The following is a 20,205-nucleotide window of genomic DNA, read 5'->3' as shown; positions in this document are numbered from 1 at the left end:
TCCTGCCCTCCAGGAGAATGTAAACAGGAAGGGAGGGAGCGAGGATGCTGGGGAGGACCCCTGCGGAGTGGGGCTCACATTTCCTGGGGAGGAAGCTGAGGACTTCTTGGTGGGGAAGCAGCTGGCCTAGGTGGTCTGGACAGCCTTCCAGGAGGAGGGGCTCCCTCCAGCTGAGGCGGGATTTACGAGACTTATTTGGGAAACTTTGAGGGATTCCATCTAAGGAGCAGGGGAGAAGGAAGCAGTGTTCAATGTTGTTACTGCTTAGAGATCCAGAAGTGCAAGGATGGAGTAGAAGCCTTAACACTCGGTGACAGCCCAAGCCGTCTGAGCCTTTCAGAGGAATGGCCACTGTCCTACATGAAGGGCAGGGGGCCCCACGGGGACTCCTTACTGAGTGAGGCCTTGGAGGTGGTTTAGCTACAGGCTCGGGGTTTAAAGCGTAGAGCAGCCAGGAGGAGCAGTGCAGTTGGAGGAGGAGACGGTTTGTTTTCTGGGTTTTTTTTAGGATAGACAGACCTGCCCATGTGTGTTGGCAGAAGTCAGTCAGAAAGAGAAAAACAAATATCGTATATTAACGCATATATGTGGAGCCTAGAAAAATGGTACAGATGAACCGGTTTACAGGGCAGCAATAGAGACACAGATGTAGAGAACAAACATATGGCCACCAAGGGGGGAAAGTGGCGGGGTGGTGGGATGAATTGGGAGATTGGGATTGACATATATACACTAATATGTATAAAATAGATAACTAATAAGAGCCTGCTGTATAAAATAAATTAAATTTTTTTAAAAAAGTGAAGCAGAGGCAGGAAAGAGGTGGATTAATGGAGCAGGTTCTTTTTTTTTTTTTTTTTTTTTTTTTTTGCGGTACACAGGCCTCTCACTGTTGTGGCCTCTCCCGTTGCAGAGCACAGGCTCCGGATGCGCAGGCTCAGCGGCCACAGCCCACGGGCCCAGCCGCTCCGTGGCATGTGGGATCTTCCCAGACCGGGGCACGAACCCGTGTCCCCTGCATCAGCAGGCGGACTCTGAACCACTGCACCACCAGAGAAGCCCAATGGAGCAGGTTCTTGAAGGAGACAGGAAGCTTTGAAGGAGAGGCCCCACCATACACACACACACTACACACATACACGCATACACACAGAGTTTTAGAACAGATTTAGAGGTACAGAAAAGTTGCAGAGATACTACAGAGAGTCCCCTTGTACTCCTCCCCGTCTCCCCTCTTGTTCACAGCTTATATTCCCTGGGCACATTTGTCACAGCTCAGAAACCAGCATTGGTACGTTACTCTTAGCTAAGCTAGACTTACTCGGATTTCACTTGGTTTTCCAGCCCAGTCCCCTTTCTGTTCCAGGATCCCACCCACAATACCACATGACGAGTGTCCTGTCTCCTCCGTCTCCTCTGGCCTGTGACAGTTTCTGTCTGTCCTCATTTTTCATGATCCTGACAGTTTTGAGACATTCTGGTCAAGTATTTTGTAGAATGTCCGCAGGTTAGGTTTTGTCTCATGTTTTTCTCCTGGCCCATCTTCTAAGAAGAAACTGAGCGTGTGTGAGGAAATAAAGAAATCTCCAATAAAACGTTGGGGAAAACTGTTCTTTTTCCCTGCGATATCAAATGGGTGGGACCTTTTCTGGCCTGAAGGCGGAATGTGTCCCTTTGGCTTTTGTTGGAAAGCGGTAACCAGGCCAACTGGGCAGAGCCTGGGGCTGGGAGTGGAGGGGCTGTACCTTCTGCTTCTGTCCCCACCAGACCGGTTGGTGATGGTGGGCAGGTCGCTGCCCTCTTTCAGGGACCCCATGAGCCGGGAATTGTCTGAGCACCCTCGGCCTGCGCACTCTAGTCCTGCCATGATGGGTAAGAGGCGGGCTGCAGCCGAGGCCTCTGTGTGGCTGACATTCCTGCCACGTACTGTTCATTAACCCTGGAGGAAACGGTCAACTTCTTGGTCCCCCAGACCCCTATTTCCTTATTTTATGGAGTCCCTCAATAACTTTCTGGCACCCTTTTTAATTGGAGTGTAGTTGATTTACAATGTTGTGTTAGTTTCTGGTGTACAGCGAAGTGATTCAGTTATACATATATAGATATTCCTTTTCATATTCTTTTCCATCATGGTTTATTACAGGATATTGAATATAGTTCCCTGTTCTATGCAGTAGGACCTTGTCGTTTATCTATTTTATATATAGTAGTTTGTATCTACTAGTTCCAAACTCCTAATTTATCCCTCCTCCATCCCCTTTCCCCTTTGGTTTTCTATGTCTGTGTGTCTGTTTGTGTTTCGTAAATAAGTTCACTTGTGTCATATTTTAGATTCCACATATAAGTGATATCATATGGTATTTGTCTTTCTCTTTCTTACTTCACCTAGTATGAGCATCTCTAGGTCCATCCATGTTGGTGCAAATGGCATTATTTCGTTCTTTTTTATGGCTGAGTAGTATTCCACTGTATATATGTACCACACCTTCTTTATCCATTCCTCTGTCGATGGACACTCGGGTTGCTTCCATGTCTTGGCTATTGTGAATAGTGCTGCTTTGAACATTGCGGTGGCACCTTTTTTAAAGGTTGAAGCTCTTTTTGCTGCTTGCTGGTCATTCCTGTTTGGTTTCTCCTAGGACTCAAGTAGCTGGGGACGAGAGCCAGGTGGGGTGCTGGGGGACCCCTTTCTGCACACCGAAAAGTGTGCCCTCCTGGGAAGTGCTCTGAGCTCCGCAGATAGCACTGCCTGCACACCCGGGAAGGCCACTGTTAAGTGGTGTCATGGCCCTGTGACCTCCAGCCAGCTGAAGCAGTTTTTCCAATAGCGTTACAGAAAACGGGGCAGCTGTTGGCAGCATCCCTTCAGGCCAGTTAGCTCAGTAATTCAAACAAAACGGGCAGCAGTGCTCATTTCTCTGTGATTTTGGTGAACCGAGCCTCCCAGTCCCGCCCCTGTCCTCCCTTCCTCCTGGGTTTCTTGAACCTTCCTCCTCACTCATGGTGAGTTTTTAGGCATAAGAAACTGAGATGTATTACTGCTTTTTCCACTTCTTTTTTTTTGGCCGCACCACGTGGCATGTGGGTTCCCCAACCAGGGATCGAACTTGCGCCCCCTGCAGTGGTAGCACAGAGTCTTAACCACTGGACCACCAGGGAAGTCCCATGCTTTTTCCACTTCTGCAGAGCCAGCCACTTTTCCTTCCTCCTGATGTTAGGTCTGGGATGGTGTCCAGATGTGGCAGGACCCTGGACTCCTCTCCTATATCTGGCCTTGTCCTTGGCCGGGGTGGGACCTTCTGGGACACTATTCTCCACACAGTGTTCTTCTTGCCACCTGTGCGTGTGGGCCAGGTCAAAGGTAAACGACTGGCTCAGGATCCTCAAGACTAAAACTGGAAGTTTCGTTTGGGTGCTGTTACCTGTGCATGGGATCACTCCCAAAGAGACCCAGCTCCTGGCCTGACAAGCTTCTGGGCAGAGCGGAGCTGTCATCATCTTTTGTAGCTTCGTTCTTTTGGACGGGATTGGTTTTGTTCCTTTTGTGGTGACTCGTTTAAGAATTTTTCCAGCAGAGTAAGGGGTGGATGAGTAACTTTATCCACAGGGAGAATGACTGGAGGATAAGCCTTGGATACCTGCAGGCAGCCTAGAGCAGAAAGGACGTGCGTGAAAGGACACGGCTCTCTCAGGCCCAGGTGCTGTCAGCGACAGCCCCGCCAAGATAAGGGCGAGAGGGGAGACTGAGGCCAGGGCTTGTGGCTCAGTGCTAACCACAGTCTAGGACTACCTGCAAGTGCGTGTGAAGCTCCAGCCTTCGGGCTTTTCAGGCTAATGCTTTCACATCCCCAAAGAGGCCAATGGCCTCCGTCTTCCATTCTCCAGGAGTCTGATTGGGCCTGCTTGTGTTGGGGGTGGAGAAGGGGGAACTGCTACCTCCTTTCTTATAACTCTCCAAGACCCCAGGGGAGCTAGACCAGGGTCTTGGGTCTCAGTCCCCAGTGCACCGAGATTTCCCAGCTGAGCCCTTGTTCTAAGAGGTCCTGAGAGTCAGGAGAACCCAGACTGAACCAGAGCATCCGAGCTCATCACGCGTGTTCGCCAGATGAGAGATCTGAAGCGATAGAACTCTAAGGAATTCCAGACCCTCACTGTGGACACCTCTACGGGAGTAGACAAGGGTTTTTTTTTTTTTTTTTGGCCGCGCCAGGCAGCATGCGGGATCTTAGTTCTCCGACCAGGATTGAACCTGGGCCCTCCCTGCAGTGGAAGCACAGAGTCCTAACCACTGGACCGCCAGGGAATTCCCTGTAGACAACGTTTTAACTCTACTGCAGTGTGAAGTCTTGGGTCACCCCTCCCACTGTTGCTGTCTCCACTCTCCACCCAGCACGTCCAAACCCGCTGCAAAGTCATGGGAAAAGGAGAGAAGCAGAGACAGAGAAGAGGCCTGTCTATACTGCAGGCTGTCCTGGCCCTTGGGGCAAAGAACCCAGCTCCCTGAGGAGGAGGGTTCTGACACAGGGTGCCTCTGTTGAGGAGGGTGGGCCAGCGAAACCTAGGGCTGGGCATTGGCCCTGAGCCCACACACCCTCATCCAGCCAGCCACCACCCACAGCCTGTGAGTCACCCCAGCAAGCCCTGGTACAGGCCAGCAGCAGTGGGGAGGGGAGCTCAGCTGGCCTGGCGGGGCTTGGCAGGGGGCCTCCTCCCTGGCATCAACTTCAGCAGTGCCTGACGGGCCAGGATTGATGCCTCAGTCTTTCCTTACTGGGAGAGTCTGCCCTTTAGGGTCCAGTATCTCAACTTGCCCACCTATGAAATGGGATTTTCACTAAATTATAGGATCGGACAATCCTCTGGAGATTTCTTGTCTAATGTTTACAAGGATCACCCGTAAGTAAATGTCCACCTAAGCCTGGAGTCGGGTGGGTCAGCTTGTTAGGCTTCCCTGTGTGAAGAGAGAGGCGCCAGCTGTGGGTAGGTTTCACTGAGCAGCATGGTTTAGTCCGGAATCACAGCTGCCCTCACAGCCCAGGGAGGTACCTACGCGTTGGGCGATGTTTTTTCTTTTTTTTTTTTATTGTCTGGTATATATACAGAGGAGTGCAGAAAACACAAACAGTGTGAAGGATAATTATGAAGTGAATATCCGGGCCACTACCACCCAAGTCAAAGCTAGAATATCGCCAGTGCCCTAGACCCGCCTCCCCCCCCACACCCCGGTGCTGTTCCCTCATCAGAAACCCCGCCCTCCCTACAGGCCGCCACTCACTCGACTTTATGATCATCACTTCCTTCTTTTGCTGTTATGATATACATGCCCTCCTAAACAAGAGTTTTTACCTGCATGGAATCGTATTGTGCATGTCCGGTGCTTTTTGCTTCTCCTGATTAACATCGTGAGATGCACTCGTAGTATTGCACAAACTGTGGCTGGTTCATTTTCACGGCTGTATAATATTCTGTTGTCCACGAGGTATCCATCCCCGTACTGCTGGTAGATAATTGTTTATTCCCAACTGGCTGGTATTTTTAGCAAATGGCTCGATCCCCTTCCCACACCCCCACCTGGCTGCTGCTACTTCCAGGTGCCCGGTGAGGGGCAGAGGCCAAGGGCAGCTCACCTGAGATAGGGCACCGCGCTGTTCCTGACAGCCAGGCTCACGCCGATGTCCCGTGTGTCTTGCAGCTTGCCGGGATTGCGGTCCTTGCCATCGGACTATGGCTCCGATTCGACTCGCAGACCAAGAGCATCTTCGAGCAAGAGAATAATAATAACTCCAGCTTCTACACAGGTGAGTGGGGGACCTTGCTGTTCCCTCCAGCTGTGGAGAGTCCATGTTGATCCAAGGACTTGGGCTGGGGAGGACTTTTGCTCCAGCTGCATTGCCAGTCGGGTCCTTTTCCAGCTGGCCTTTTGTGTAGTTGTGCCCATGCATTTGCATTTAACTGATGTGGTGTCTTTTTCCAAGCTGACCGAGCCTGGCATTGGGACCATTCTCTGATGCGAAGTCAGCTCCGCCAAAGCTGCTGCCACCCTGGAGGGTTTCAGAACCTCTGTTCTTGTCTCTGAACTTCTCTCTGAATTTTATGTCTAAGAAACCTGGTTCATTTCTTTAATTTAAAAAACTTTGTCCTGGGTACCCACAGAGCCAGGGGAAGGAGAGGGGGCATCTCCCCCACGGTTCAGATAGGGGCTCAGAGACCCAGAGGACCTGCCTCCTGGATAACATTCAGATTAATACGAGAGACTAGAAGAGACACCAGCCCCTCAGACCCCTGTGCTGGGGCACAGGCCATGCATGTTAAGTCTTATCTGTTTTCTAAAGTGATTTTGTTTTAGGGCAAAGGCTTCCAGTTTGAAGATAAATCGATTTAGCAAGTTTCTTTCTGCACACGGGTCCTTTGGCATCTTTTTCTAGCATCGTTCTGTCACTTTCACCAGCATATTGCCGTGTAAGCATCTCTAACAGGAGTGGGAGGGCCGGGGCCTGTCTGAGGCAGTTCCCTGGTTTCTGAGTCAGCTCACAGATCCTCTCGGCTCTCCCCTCGCCTGGTTGGGGGATAGAAAACACTTCATTTGCAAGAAACAAAAGCAGCCCCCTATTTTTAGGAGGATGCTGTCATGTCATCAGGCTCAAAGTGTAAGTTTGGTCATTTCCTTTCCACCCACCAAAGAAGTTATTTTTAAAAAAAGACGGAGCAAACAGTCTGAAGAGCGCTATCACCCAGACCTTCAGGAAGAACGCGGTGGCCAGTGGTGCATGACCCCCTCGAGGCCGCCTCCCAGGGCCAGCCTCCAGCTGGTGGCCCCGCAGGCGCCTGGGTCTGGGGATGGTTTCCCTGCCTTCATTTCTTTTTGGTGGTGCTGTTAGTTGGGGTTTTTTAGGGAGTGTCTCCCAATTGTCAGAAAGAAAGTAAGGGAAAGAAAAGCACAGCATACTTTTTTTTAAAACTACACACACACGCTCTTCCCTGGTGGCGCAGTGGTGAAGAATCCACATGCCAATGCAGGGGACACGGGTTCGAGCCCTGGTCTGGGAAGATCCCACATGCTGCGGAGCAACTAAGCCCGTGAGCCACAGCTACTGAGCCACACGCCACAACTAGCCCGCGCGCCTAGACCCTGTGCTCCGCAACAAGAGAAGCCACCGCAATGAGAAGCCCGCGCACCGCAGCGAAGAGTGGCCGCCACTCGCCGCAACTAGAGAAAGCCTGTGCGCAGCAACGAAGACCCGATGCAGCCAAAAATAAATAAATAAAGTTTAAAAAAAAAAAAAAGTACATTGAAAACTACACACACAGGGTTTTTAGGGAGCAGGTTTCCATAGGGCCCTGACTTGTTTTAGCTACAGCATTCTTTTGTGAGGTTTTTGGCAGCCTCGGCAGGCCTGGAATGCCACTCTGTGAGCTGGGGCAGTGGGACTGCAGGGTAGGGGCAGGGGCTGAGGACAGGCCTTGAGCTTTCCATGTCACGTCACAACAGGGAGCTGGGGACCCTCCGCAGGGAGAGCAGATCTGGGAGCAGGCGTGTGCAAGCAGGTGGCATTGTCCTAGAGCGAGTCCCCGGCCTCCCCATGCTCTGTGGGTACCTGACTCCATACCTCTGGTCGCTTCCAACGACCAGTTTCTGTTTTGTTATCTAGGACTCTGGCTCATTCTGTGTATTTTTTTTTTTTATTGGAGTATAGTTGATTTACAATGTTGTGTTAGTTTCAGGTGTACATCAAAGTGAGTCAGTTATACATATATTCACTCTTTTTTATTTTTTTGGCCTCGTGGCTTATGGGCTCTTAGTTCCCCGACCAGGGATTGAACCTGGGCCCTCAGCAGTGAAAGCATGGAGTACCAACCACTGACTGGACCGCCAGGGAAGTCCCTCCCTAGGCCTTTTGACTTTGCCCCAATTGTGGTTGGGGGAGACAGGCCCCCGGCACCAGCAGCCCAGCAGGTGACAGGTAGGAAAGTCAGGCAGGTGGCAGGAGAGTGACAAGCATACAGCCAGAGGGGCCAGGAATCTCCCAGGACTCAGGTTCCCTGGTCATTGTGGCGTCCTTCTGATGGCCCGTGGTCCTACCTGAGGGGGCCAGGAGCTGGTCCGAAGGCACATCCCAAAGAGACACAGCAAAACCCCTACTGAGGGACAAGTGGCCACTGCCCGCTGAGCTCTCATAGACAGATACAAATCCTCTGCACTGGACCCCCTTCCTGGGAAAGGGCTCAGCTTTGAAGACTTCATTCTGCTGGCAGAAGCCCAGGGCTTGGAGGGTGATGCAAGTGACATCACATAGAACACAGTCAGCGACTGACCACTTGGGCCTGGCTGGGCCCCGCGCTTCGCTGAGTGCTTTGGGCAACTGAATAATTGTCACAGCCGGGCAAAGGGCCAAGGAGGCTTCGTTCTCTGTGTCCCCTTCCCCCTCGGGCTGTGACATCAGCCTTTGCATTGACCCACAGCCCCTCTTCCAGCAGAGGGTGCCAGCTCCATCCCGGCTGCTCTTCCTGACATCATGGGGTGACCGTCCCTTGCACTAGGGCACAGACCATCTGCAGGGCAACCCACAGGCCAGCCTGGCCATGCAGCTGACCCTTCAGGAAACCTGAAGGACCCAGGGGTGTCTTTTCTCCAGCGGGGCCACAGCTTTCAAGGTAGAGAACAAATGCATAATCAGGCAGAGAAGCGAGGGAAGCAACTTTGCAACGTTCAGAACAGTCTCTAGCGGATCCAGAACGGCTGGCAGCCTCATATGGGCCTTCTCTCCAGTTTGGGCCCTGGCGATTCAGGCCATCAACAGTATCCATAATCCCAGGCTGCAAACGAATTGGGGAACTTCTTCTTCTCGGTCCCAGCCCAGCAGCCCTTCTTCAGTCCTTGGTCCAGCCATCAGTGGGATGGACAGGGACGGGGAGAGAGCCATCGGGGAGCAGACTTAGGGTTCCTCGGAACCCCTGCTTGACTTATTTGGAGACGGTAAGCTGTTCTCAGCAAGTGGAGGCCAGGGGCTCGGCCAGAGTTTGTTCTGCACACAAACGTGTGGGGAGCACTCTTTGCAAGATGGGATGGAGGTGATGACGGGAGGCTGACGTGTCCCCTGCCTTCCCCAGGCCGGGAGCCCCGATCAACAGGTGGAAAAGAAGGCTTTTGTGTAAAGGACACGGCAGACGCTACTGCTCCGCTAGAAGCTTTTTTTTTTTTTTTTGGACTGGGCCTGTAATGTCAGCCTGAAGAAAGCAGAACAAACAGCCCTTAAGCAAGTGAATACAGTAAAATCCCAGAGAAGGCTCCGTGACAAATAACTTTTTCCATGAGTCAGACTGAAAGCTAACATCCACTTGTTTTATAAAGGGGAATGCTTTGTCATTTATCACCGTCAGCCCCTGCTCACAAGCTCGGGGTGTAGACCAGGCGGAGCCTGTCCAAGGGGAAGCCCTCACCCTGCAGTGGACGGAAGGCTTCTGGGGTTGCTACTCATAGCTGAGCCGCCCTATGGCTTGACGGCTGCCGTCCAAAATCCCCAAAAACAGCCACCAGGGAATTGCTCATCTTCATCCCCCACTGGATGGAGAGGGTGAAGCCAAGACACCCCAGATCTAGCATCTGTCCAAGCAAGATTTAAAACCAAGACCCTTGGACCTAAAATCTTCATCTGCTGAGCCCAAGATTGAATATTTAATATTAACCGACAGGCCCATTAGGAGAATGTTCTCTCTGCGTGGGAAATGCGTTTTCCTTTAGTGGCTCTCTGTTGCCGCCACCCTGACTCCTCTGCCTTCTGCCAGGGTCGCCCGGCCAGGCTAGGATCTGGACGGAGAGAGAGCACGTCTGTGTGATCATCCCCACTCAGCCCTGCGATGGAGCTCAAAGGAGGGACCTCATCCTTTGCTGTCTTGCCCCAGTGGGGAGAGAGGAGGAGACGGGGAGAAACAGGGGCAGTGTTACCGCTCACTGGGGTCCCCAAGTCAGAGCCCAGACCCGAAAGCGCTGCCCCTTCTCCTGCAGTGCCCCTGTGTGGGCGGGGCGGACCTGCCTCCCCAAGTCCAGCCTGTGGCCCCATGGAGTGGACGACCCAGGAGGATGGGACTTGACTCCAAGACAAGCTGCATTTGTCCCCTTGCCCAGTCTGGGCCGGGCGTGCACGGGGACAATACCCATATTCATCGGGGTTTGCCAGCAAGGCCACGTGACTTGACATCACGACAGATGTGGGGAGGGGATGGGCAGAGGACAAACGCTCCCTTGTGTGCGCCCCTCGCTGTGCTGCCCGGGAGTCTCAGCCACGGGCCGCTGTGAGGTTTGCTGCCTACACAGCTCCGGCCTGGGAGGAGGGTACGGATGTGGGACGGTGAAATCACTGTGACACCTGCCGGGGTTCTCGTCGCAGCGTCCTGTTGTGTATTGTGGGGAAGCGTGCCTACTTTAGGGAGGTCTCCCTGCTCCCAGCGAGGGGACAGCAGGGAGGGAGCAACACGTCTGTGAAATTCGGCATCACAATTGTCGTCCATCCTTCGTATTGTGAAGATTGACAGTAGCTGACTGTGCGTCAACTATACCTTAATAAAAGATTCAAATTTTTTAAGTTAAAGTTAGAAAGATTAGCAGTAGCTAGCACTTGTTGTGGACATTTGGAGCATATGGCCTAATCCTCACAGCAATCCTTGCAGTGGGCATTTTTCCTGTCCCCAGTTTGCAGATGGAAGACAGTTACACAGAGAGATAAGTGGCCTTCCCAGGGTCACAGAGCCGGCTTTCAAACCCAGGCATTTGGGGCTCTCGCCGTGTGACAGGAGGCCCCTCCCAGCAGTGGACAGATGCCAGGGAGGCCTAGGACTTCTTTGCCAGTTTTCCCGGGGCCGCTGGGGGGTGGCGGAGGGAACCGGGGAAGGGGGTGGTCACTGCAGGTCAGCTGTGCTTCTCAAGAATATAACTGAACGATGGGCCCCTCTGGGCATTCCCTGGGGGAGTGTGGAATGACTAGGGCCAGGGCTGTGTCCCACTGTGTCCCTCTGTCCCAGGCCAGAGTTGTGGAACTCACAGCCCTTCACCACCCTTTCTGCACTGGACACCCCAACTGAGTGCTTAGAAACCTTGTCACTCACCTTCCCTCTAGCAAGGAGGATCCTTTCCACTCTTAACCTGGTGTAACTGAGTTGCAGCTGTGAGATCTCACTGCTGTGCTATAAGGGATCTTTTGAAATTTTCTAGCAACCAACCCCTCATTTTACTGTTAAGGAAATAAGGAAATTGTGATCTTACCCAAGGTCACACAGCAGTTAGTAGCAGAGTTGGGACCAGAACAAGGGTCTTCTGACACCCAGGCTGTTCTTTGCACTAGAGCAGGGTTCTCGTGCCCTCGGACGTTGCTAACTGTGCAGGCCTGGCTGCCACCAGGCAGCAGGGCGGGAAGGCATCCCCTCTGGGAATATGGCAGAGCTGGCCCGCCCAGAGCGTGGGTGTCTGCGTGTGCACAGCCCCTTCCTGCTGAAGCCTTGCTCTCCTCACCTCTTGTGTCAGGTAGAGGCCAGCAGGGGGTTTGTCAGAGCCTCAGGAAGTTAGCCCAAGTTTGGAGAGTCTAATTTAACTAGCGGGAGTGGGTCCATCCAGCTGGAGACGGATGCAGACTGGACCGGTCCGTCCTGAGTAGAATCTGGGGCTCCCGTGGATGTTCTGTGTCCTAGGGCGGGGGCAGTGGGCACCTTCCAGGAGGGCTGAGGGTAAGGTGGGAATGGGGGCTTGATGGGTGGGTGTCAGAAGAGAGACAGGTGGGAGGAGGCTGTTTGGGCCTCTTGTGCCCTTGACGGGGGCAGTAAGGATGCAGAGAGGGAACGAGATCAAGAAGCACCGACACGTCCCCGCTAACAACCCCTTGTCCTGTCCTCTGCCCTGTGCCCTCAGGAGTTTACATTCTGATTGGAGCCGGTGCCCTCATGATGCTGGTGGGTTTCCTGGGCTGCTGTGGGGCTGTGCAGGAGTCCCAGTGCATGCTGGGATTGGTGAGTGTCCCCTCTGTGCCCACCCGAGATCCCACAGCCCAGGGGGCGGGATGGGGCAGAGCGGGTGGCCCCAGGATGACACGCTTGCCTCTCTTCCTTTCTGGAGCCTCTGTCTTATCACTTCCCTTAGGCAACTAAATGCCAGGACTTTGTTTTTCCCTTTGTCGAGGACCACGTTTGCTTTTTTCCCTGAATCCACAGGTACCTTCGCCTCCCTTTCTTGTTTCAAACTTTGTTACAATTTTCCTCCAACTCCGGATTGTATTCACCTCCTTCTTTCCTCAAATCTCTGTGGTTTTTGTGAGCAGGTGAAGGTGTTTTATCGCTGACTCTTCGTTGACACCTAAGAAATATCAGTTCTGGGGTCTGTGCCACTCTCTCCTCCTGCGGCTTTCCCCTCCTGGCCTTGGCAGAGCGCTGGTAGTTCTGTAGACCCCCTCCCGTCCCTTCCAGGCATCCCTTCCCGCCCCCAGAGGCCGGGTCCCCAGATGCTTGTTCCCGCCGGCCGCCTGGGACTGTGCCTCACTCCAGCCCTTTCCCTTCCAGTTCTTTGGCTTCCTCTTGGTGATATTTGCCATTGAAATAGCTGCGGCCATCTGGGGATACTCCCACAAGGATGAGGTAGGTTTTTCCCGTAAGGTCTCTTGGGAGTTAGGGGATGGGGTGATGGCGGTGGAAGGGTGTCCCAGCTGGTCCCTTGCTTTGGCCTTTGGCCTTCAGCCATCAGACGTGCCTCTGAGGGGAGCACCCCAGGGAAGGGAATGCGAGTGTTCACACTACCCTGGGTGGGTGAGTGCCGGCCACTGCTTCCCGTGCCCTGGACGGCGCTGGCACGGAGTGGGTGTTCGGGCAGTATTGTTGGGTCAGTGTGTCTGCCCCTCACACCTCAGCAGCCCTCCCCTCAACTTCTCTGGAACACGACTCAGGGAAATATGGCTTTGTCTGGCCCGGACCCCACCACACCCACCCCCCGGTCCCTCCCCTCGTCTCTAAATCAGTGCCACCACCAGCCAAGAGCTGTACCCCGCTCGCCGGGGGGGTCCAGAGATGCGTGGGTGGTGGTCCCCACTTCAAGGAGCTTTGACACCTACTGTGGGAGAAAGACATGCATTTGACTAGTGTCACAGAAGCCATTTATAATCAGAAGCCCCGTGAGATTTGAAAGCCGGCGTGGGGAAGGGGACTCTCTTCCGGCTTCACGGAGAGAGAGGGGTGTTGACCTAAACCCGGAAGGAGAGAGAGGATTTCAGGAGGAAAGCTGGTGGAGGCTGGACCTTCCCGGCAAAGAAAGGGTCTGAGCACAGCTGAGGGTGGGCTCAGTGGGGGGGCCAGGGTGGGCTGCCTCAGAACAGTGTTTCAGGAAGGGCTGTCTTGTCATGTTTAGCAGGAGGGGCCAAAGAAGAGAGACCCTGGATACAGGCATTTTTTTTTTTTTTTTTGCGGTACGTGGGCCTCTCACTGTTGGGGCCTCTCCCGCTGCGGAGCACAGGCTCCGGACGCGCAGGCTCAGCGGCCGTGGCTCACGGACCCAGCCGCTCCGCGGCATGTGGGATCTTCCCGGACCGGGGCACGAACCCGCGTCCCCTGCATCGGCAGGCGGACTCCCAACCACTGCGCCACCAGGGAAGCCCTGCAGGCATTCTTAAACCCGGATGCACGCGGTGCAGAAGCGTAATGCCACTTCCTTCGTATTATGAAACAATAGCCCTTCTCCCCTGTTTGCACCAGACACTGTGCTACAGGCTTCATGCAATATCTCCTTTAAATCCTCGCCATAACGTCTGAGGTGGGGACTATTATGATCTCCATTCTACGTACGCAGAAACTCAGGTACATAGAGGTTTGCTAATTTGCCAGAAGTCACCCAGTCTGTGAGTGAAGGAAAAAAGATGGAAGCCTGAAAAACTAGCCGAATCAGGAGTAGGCTTTTTGGTTTTAGTTACTTAGTTTGAGGCAATTTAATTTTGTTTCTAGGTAGACAGGAAAGAGCCAAGTGGGGCTGAAGGGACCAACCAAAGGTGCAAAAAGAAGGGGAAATGGCTGGAGCAGTTCCTAGAGGATGTGGGAGGAGATGAGGGGGGACCCCGGAGGCCCCGAGGCGGGGAGGTCCTAGTCCAGTGGCTTGTCCGCTCCGGGAACTTGTGGCTGCACGTGAACGAGACGGAACAGGTGACGTTCGTTCATAAAGTAGCCATCTCTGCTCCTCTCTTGTCTGTGCATCCCAGGTGATCAAGGAAGTCCAGGAATTTTACAGGGACACCTACAACAAGCTGAAAAACAAGGACGAGCCCCAGCGGGAGACGCTGAAAGCCATCCACTACGCGGTACACCGGCTTCGCTAAGACGCTGCCCTTCTCCTTGCCTTTCTTCAGAACGTGTGTGCATCTCTATTTCAGTCCTCTTTATTTATCTCTCCCACCCCCATCCCTGTCCTTCCCTCTGCAGCTGGACTGCTGTGGTTTGGCTGGGGGAGTAGAACAATTTATCTCAGACATCTGCCCCAAAAAGGACATACTCGACAACCTCACGACGAAGGTAAGCTTACGCGCAAGACCCTTGTGCCCGGCCCAGCTGCTCTGGGCAAATCCTGCCAAAGTGGACTTGCATTCAGCTCCCTTGATCTGGGAGGACAGCATCCCAGTGCTTCCTAAACACCTCTTCCCCCTGGGAAGAACCCAAGGTGGCCATCTCCTTTCTCCCCTGCCCTGGGCCTCTGTTTCCTCAAGGGCAGCAAAACAAAGGCCAGGGAAATAACAAAGTGTTCTAGCTCCCTGCTACGATTGGGCCCTCCAGCCGTCATGCATGGGCGATGCTCCCAGGCCTGGACTCCTGCTTTATAGACTTGTGAGCAGCTCATGGTTGTGAGCTAGAGCCAATGTCCAAACTTCAGAATAATAGGAGGTAACCCTATGGCCACATAAGACATGGACCCCAAAGCAAGGGCTCATCCCTCTTCCCTCCCGGATTTCTTGCCCAAATTTTGGGGACCCACCTCCCATCTCTCTCCTGGTTCTCCTTTCCATCCACCAGCCGGTCCCCAGCCCTTGCTCTGGGACCACCGGCGCTCCGGGTATGAGCTGGGTGCCGTGGGGGGGTAGGGGGGAGCCTGGAGCAGGACCGTGTGTGACCTGGGTCTTGGTTTGCCCCCCCCCCCAAGTCCTGCCCTGAGGCCATCGAAGAGGTCTTCCAAAACAAATTCCACATCATCGGCGCCGTGGGCATCGGGATTGCAGTGGTGATGGTGAGTGCCGGGGGGCATCGGGAGGGAATCTAAGTAGTTAAGATTGATTAAGCCCTTGCTCTGGCCAGGCACTGTTTTAGCTAATCAACTAATTTATCAACTGATCAACTAATTTATCAACTGATTTAAGCCTCGCCGTATCCACGAAGTGGGAACTGTTCGTATTCCCATTTTACAGACTCGGGCCTGGAGAGACAGAGAGGTTGAGTACATTGATCAAAGTCTCTGAGGTCAGGAGTGAAGCATCTGGGATTTGAACTCACTGTGTCTCCAGAATCCATTCCCATAACCGTTAAGGTGCAGGGATAAATGTAAGGTGATTCCACTGTGTCTGGTTCACGGACCACACTTGGAACAGCAAGGATGTAGATCACCCAGACCTGTTAGTGATCCTGGGATAATCTTAAGAACATGTTTTCACCGTGCACCTGCTTTTCTTTGCCCCACGAAAATAGTTCAGTAAAAGCAACATGGATGTGAACTGTCTCACCTCCCACTGTGGTCAGAAAGACACCCCAAGGTGGAAAACCAGGAGGAGACTGAAAGCTTCCAACAATCTACTCTCATGTCAGGAGCCCCCAGAAGCCACCAGGGGCCAACCAGCTTCCCTGGGGTCACCCGTCTTCCCCCACAAGGGAGTGATGAGACTGTAGGGGACACAGCCTTCCTCTGCCCCTTGCAAAGACTCCCCCAGAGAGAGAATCGCTTCCTGTCTTAGTGGTAATTGACACCCCTCCTCTGCATCTAGGAAAGGCTTGAAGCAGCTTTCAGTAAAAGGCATGACAATACCTTTAAAACTAGAATAGAAGACACAGACGTACACAAAGAGGGAAGTGAAAGTATTGGCCTGCAGACACTATGGGAATAGCTGGCGTTGGAGCATTCAATTTAAGAACGCTCACCTTGAGAGTCCCCAGGGAGCTGGCTTGTGCGGCCTGCAGCGGCCGACGGCTGCACACTCAGAATCCCCCTGGTCAGCATTCCCTCCACTGTCTTACTTACATTTCTCCTGCTTCACGCCCTTTACCTCATTTGGCCTCGTGGGCACCTTCTCCTTGTCATTTGTAGCGGCCGGCATGTCTCCTGTCTTCCCCTCTCCCTCCGCCTTCCCGCCACATAATTGCTCGCACCCCTTCCTGTCTTCCAGATATTTGGCATGGTCTTCAGCATGATCCTGTGCTGTGCCATCCGCAGGAACCGAGAGATGGTCTAGAGTCAGCGCTGCAGCCGTGAGCAGGAAAGTTCACCCCTGAAGACTGTTGGTTATTTCCTCGGGGTTCTGTGTTTTTTTGTGTGTGTGGTTTTTTTTTTTTTGTTTTTCTTTGCCACTGACTTTAGTATTCATTCTGCATTTCTAAACAAAAAAGTTATTCTACGTTTGTGTTTTTAATGCTTTATTCAATATTGATATTCATAGTTAAGGGATTTGGGTTTGCTCTGGTTTATATTTTTTTGGTCATTTGTTTTTGCTTATTATGTTAAGCAGAAATCCTGCATTGAAAGGTACTATATTTGCTAGGCTCTAGGCAAAAGATATTGTATATAAAGAGATTTTTGTGTGTGTCTTTAAATAGATAAAAAATGTCTATCAAGTTTAATCAGGTTGTAACTTATGTTAAAGACAATTTGATACATAATAAAAGATGATGACAACATCCCAAACTGGTTCTGGGGTTTTGCTTCCCTACATTTTTTTTAGAGCTGCTTATGTTTGCAAATGTTTTTCAGCTGCTCTTTGCTCTGTGCGTACGTGAGAAGTAGGTGGGAAGGTTGGTCTCCCTACTTTACTAGTGAAGAAATCAGGGCATGGAGGGATGAAGGGATTTTAATCCAAGATCTCACCGTTGTTCACACATCAACACTGGAGCCTAGCCCGGGACTCTTTCTTGCAGGAATGTGATGTGTCTTGAGGATACAGTAGTAAACATGAGGTCCCCCGTGGCCCAGACTTTTTGTTTTATTCCCTGCTACACCCTCAGCACCTAGCACCTATTGCCTAGTGCATGGTAGGTACTCAAGATTTGTTGATTGAGTAAATGAGGGTATACTCATCGGGGTTTAAACAGAAGCAGAATATTAAATGACTTTTTTTACAGGGATCTGACCTTACACAATCGCTGGAGCTGGTTAAGCAGTCTCTATAAGACTATGATCTTTGCTTCCGACGTTGGAACTTGACGCCCACAGGCAGAGAGTCAGGGAGGACAGTTTGATGTAACGTGGGCGAGATCGAGAATGTGGAGCCCACGAGGACAGACAAATTCGCGTCTGTTCTTGTTCTTGATGATGGTGACGTGGGTCCCGCAGAGGCGAGGACCCGACGCGGTGGACCCGAACACACACCGGCTGGGATGTGGAGAACCTGAGTAAGCCAGCAAAGCGGCAGCCACCTGTGTGAGCTGCGGAAGGCCTGCTGCTCCATTTCCACCTCCGGTTGTGCTCCACTCTAACCAGAAAGGAGGAGGAAGAGGCATGCTGGGGGATGTCAGTCACCCTCACCAAGCCACCGTGCGGGAGACAGTCTTCACTCAGAAAGCCTAAAATCTAGTGAGCGGTTCAGAGCATCAAGCCAGCAATTACGACGGAGTGAGATGAGCACCACAAGAGGGGAAGTACAGAAGCGTAGCAAACCTGTTTTTATCTTCCACTCCTTGATTCAGTCTGGGCTCTTTCTCCACATTAAAAAAAGAGAGAGAGAACGAAAATGGCCCTGAACACCATTACATTAAAAAATGAGAACACCGACGTTCACAGCAGCATTATTCACGAGAGGCAAAAGGTGAAAACAACCCAAAAATGTCCATCAGCAGGTGAAGGGATAAACAAAATGTGGTCGATCCGTACAACAGAATACGGTAAGCCCCCTACGTACGAACCTTCAAGTTGCAAACTTTCAAAGATGCCAGCATGCCTTCGCATGTCCAGTCACCTAAGTTAGTTCTCGTGTCTGGCGTACCTTGTCACGTGCGTGCATCCTCTACGAGTGGTTACGCTTTTGTGTACTTTGTACGGTACTGTGTAGAGTAGAGTAGTACAGTATTTTTATTTCAAGCCCAGGATGTCCGGAAGCAAGTGTAAAAGCAGCGGTATGTAGCCGATTGTGTTAGTTGGGTACCTCGGCTAACTTTGTTGGACGTACGAACAAATTGGACTTACAAACGTCATCTCGGAAAGGAACTCGTTTGTATGTAGGGGACTCTGTATGGTTTCGCCTCAAAAAGAAATGAAATTCCAACACATGCTGCGACACGGCTGAGCCTCGAAGACATTATGCCAAGCAAAATAAGCCAGACAGAAAAGAACAAATACTGGACGATCCCAATTATGTGAGGTACCTAGAATAGGCAGATTCAGAGAGACAGTAAGTAGATTGGAGGTAACCAGGGGCTGGGGAGAGGAGAATGGGGAGTTATTGAGTTTCCGTTTGGGATACAGAAAAAGGCGTGGAAGTAGATAGTGATGATGGCTTCTCAGCACCGTGAAATGTGCGCAGTGCCAGCGAGCTGTACACCTGAAGGTGGTTAAAATGGTAAGTTGTGTGCTAGGTTTATTTTACCACAGTTAACAAAACAAATCCAAGCTGGGTTCGCATCCTTGGGTCTCTGTGCTGTTCTGTGGCCTCAGTCCCTTACTAATTTGAGCACTTGAAGGCTATTTCAGTTGTGGGAATAACAGGCCCATCGTTTGTTTTATCTCACAGTGAGTGAGACTGTCTTAATTCACAGCATAACAATCCCTGAATAATGGTAGTATTCACCCTGGGGACTTCCCTGGCGGTCCAGTGGTTGGGACTCTGTGCTTCCACTGCAGGGGCCATGGGCTCAATACCTGGTCAGGGAACCAAGATCCTGCACGCCAAAAAAAAGGTAATATCCACCCTGCTCGTGACTGCCAGCTCCCTCTAGGAAAAGCAGGTCCCATATACACACACTTCCCAGTCCTGGTTTCCTTGCTGGAGAGAGTGGAGTCAGCAAAACAGATTGCTGCTACGTAAACTGAGGAATACCTCAGAGTTATACCCTGTCTTTCTGTTTGTCATAAATAATGGACCACCTGGGTAGCTTCAGCGAAAGCGAACAGTATATTAAGAACACAGGTAGTATCTCATGGAACCCAAACGTGGAAACACAGTTAAGCTGTAGAAGACCCTGGAACCACGGACTGGGCACTCGTGCAGCTCTCCGCTTCTGGGTGCTGTGTTCTGCTCTCCAAAGACACCAATTGTCTCTGCTACTCAGTCTATGAGGGGTGGAAAGAGAGCAGGTGTTCAGCTCCAGGCTTACACAGAGACAACCTCCATCAGCCCCACTGGAAGCTTTTTGTTTTTTGTTTTTTAAAAAAGGGCTTCAGGGCTTCCCTGGTGGCGCAGTGGTTGAGAGTCCGCCTGCCGATGCAGGGGACGCGGGTTCGTGCCCCAGTCCGGGAAGATCCCACATGCCGCGGAGCGGCTGGGCCCGTGAGCTATGGCTGCTGAGCCTGCGCGTCCGGAGCCTGTGCTCCGCAACGGGAGAGGCCACAACAGTGAGAGGCCCACGTACCACCAAAAAAAAAAAAAAAAAAAAAAGGGCTTCAAATGCTTGGCTTTTTAATTATTTATTTGTTTGTTTTTGCTGTGTTGGGTCTTCATTTCTGTGCGAGGGCTTTCTCTAGTTGTGGCAAGCGGGGGCCACTCTTCATCGCGGTGCACGGGCCTCTCACTGTCGCGGCCTCTCTTGTTGCGGAGCACAGGCTCCAGACGCGCAGGCTCAGTAGTTGTGGCTCACGGACCTAGTTGCTCCGCGTTATGTGGGATCCTCCCAGACCAGGGATCGAACCTGTGTCCCCTGCATTAGCAGGCAGATTCTCAACCGCTGCACCACCAGAGAAGCCCCCCACTTGAAGTTTTTAGGAGAGAAAGTCTGACCCAGTTGCAGTGGAATATCTACCCCTGACCAGTCAGCTGTCAGGTGGGGGGATCAGCACGTCATAAG

General features: G+C 52.2%; 1 protein-coding gene across 1 annotated transcript in view; it reads left to right on the top strand.

Moving 5' to 3' along the window:
* The window catches only part of CD9 (CD9 molecule), a 35,715-nt gene extending 18,818 nt beyond the window's left edge, over window positions 1-16,897 (top strand). Inside the window, exons 2-8 of the mRNA XM_032646453.1 lie at window positions 5,693-5,798; window positions 11,897-11,994; window positions 12,541-12,615; window positions 14,220-14,318; window positions 14,440-14,529; window positions 15,152-15,235; window positions 16,383-16,897. Of these exons, the coding sequence (XP_032502344.1) occupies window positions 5,693-5,798; window positions 11,897-11,994; window positions 12,541-12,615; window positions 14,220-14,318; window positions 14,440-14,529; window positions 15,152-15,235; window positions 16,383-16,448 (618 nt within the window). The 3' untranslated portion in view covers window positions 16,449-16,897. The remainder of the gene's footprint in view (window positions 1-5,692; window positions 5,799-11,896; window positions 11,995-12,540; window positions 12,616-14,219; window positions 14,319-14,439; window positions 14,530-15,151; window positions 15,236-16,382) is intronic.
* The last annotated feature ends 3,308 nt before the right edge of the window (window positions 16,898-20,205 follow it).

Source organism: Phocoena sinus, chromosome 10 (assembly GCF_008692025.1).
Source record: "Phocoena sinus isolate mPhoSin1 chromosome 10, mPhoSin1.pri, whole genome shotgun sequence".
Lineage (NCBI taxonomy): Eukaryota > Metazoa > Chordata > Mammalia > Artiodactyla > Phocoenidae > Phocoena > Phocoena sinus.
This window is presented reverse-complemented; position numbering and strand designations above follow the sequence as displayed.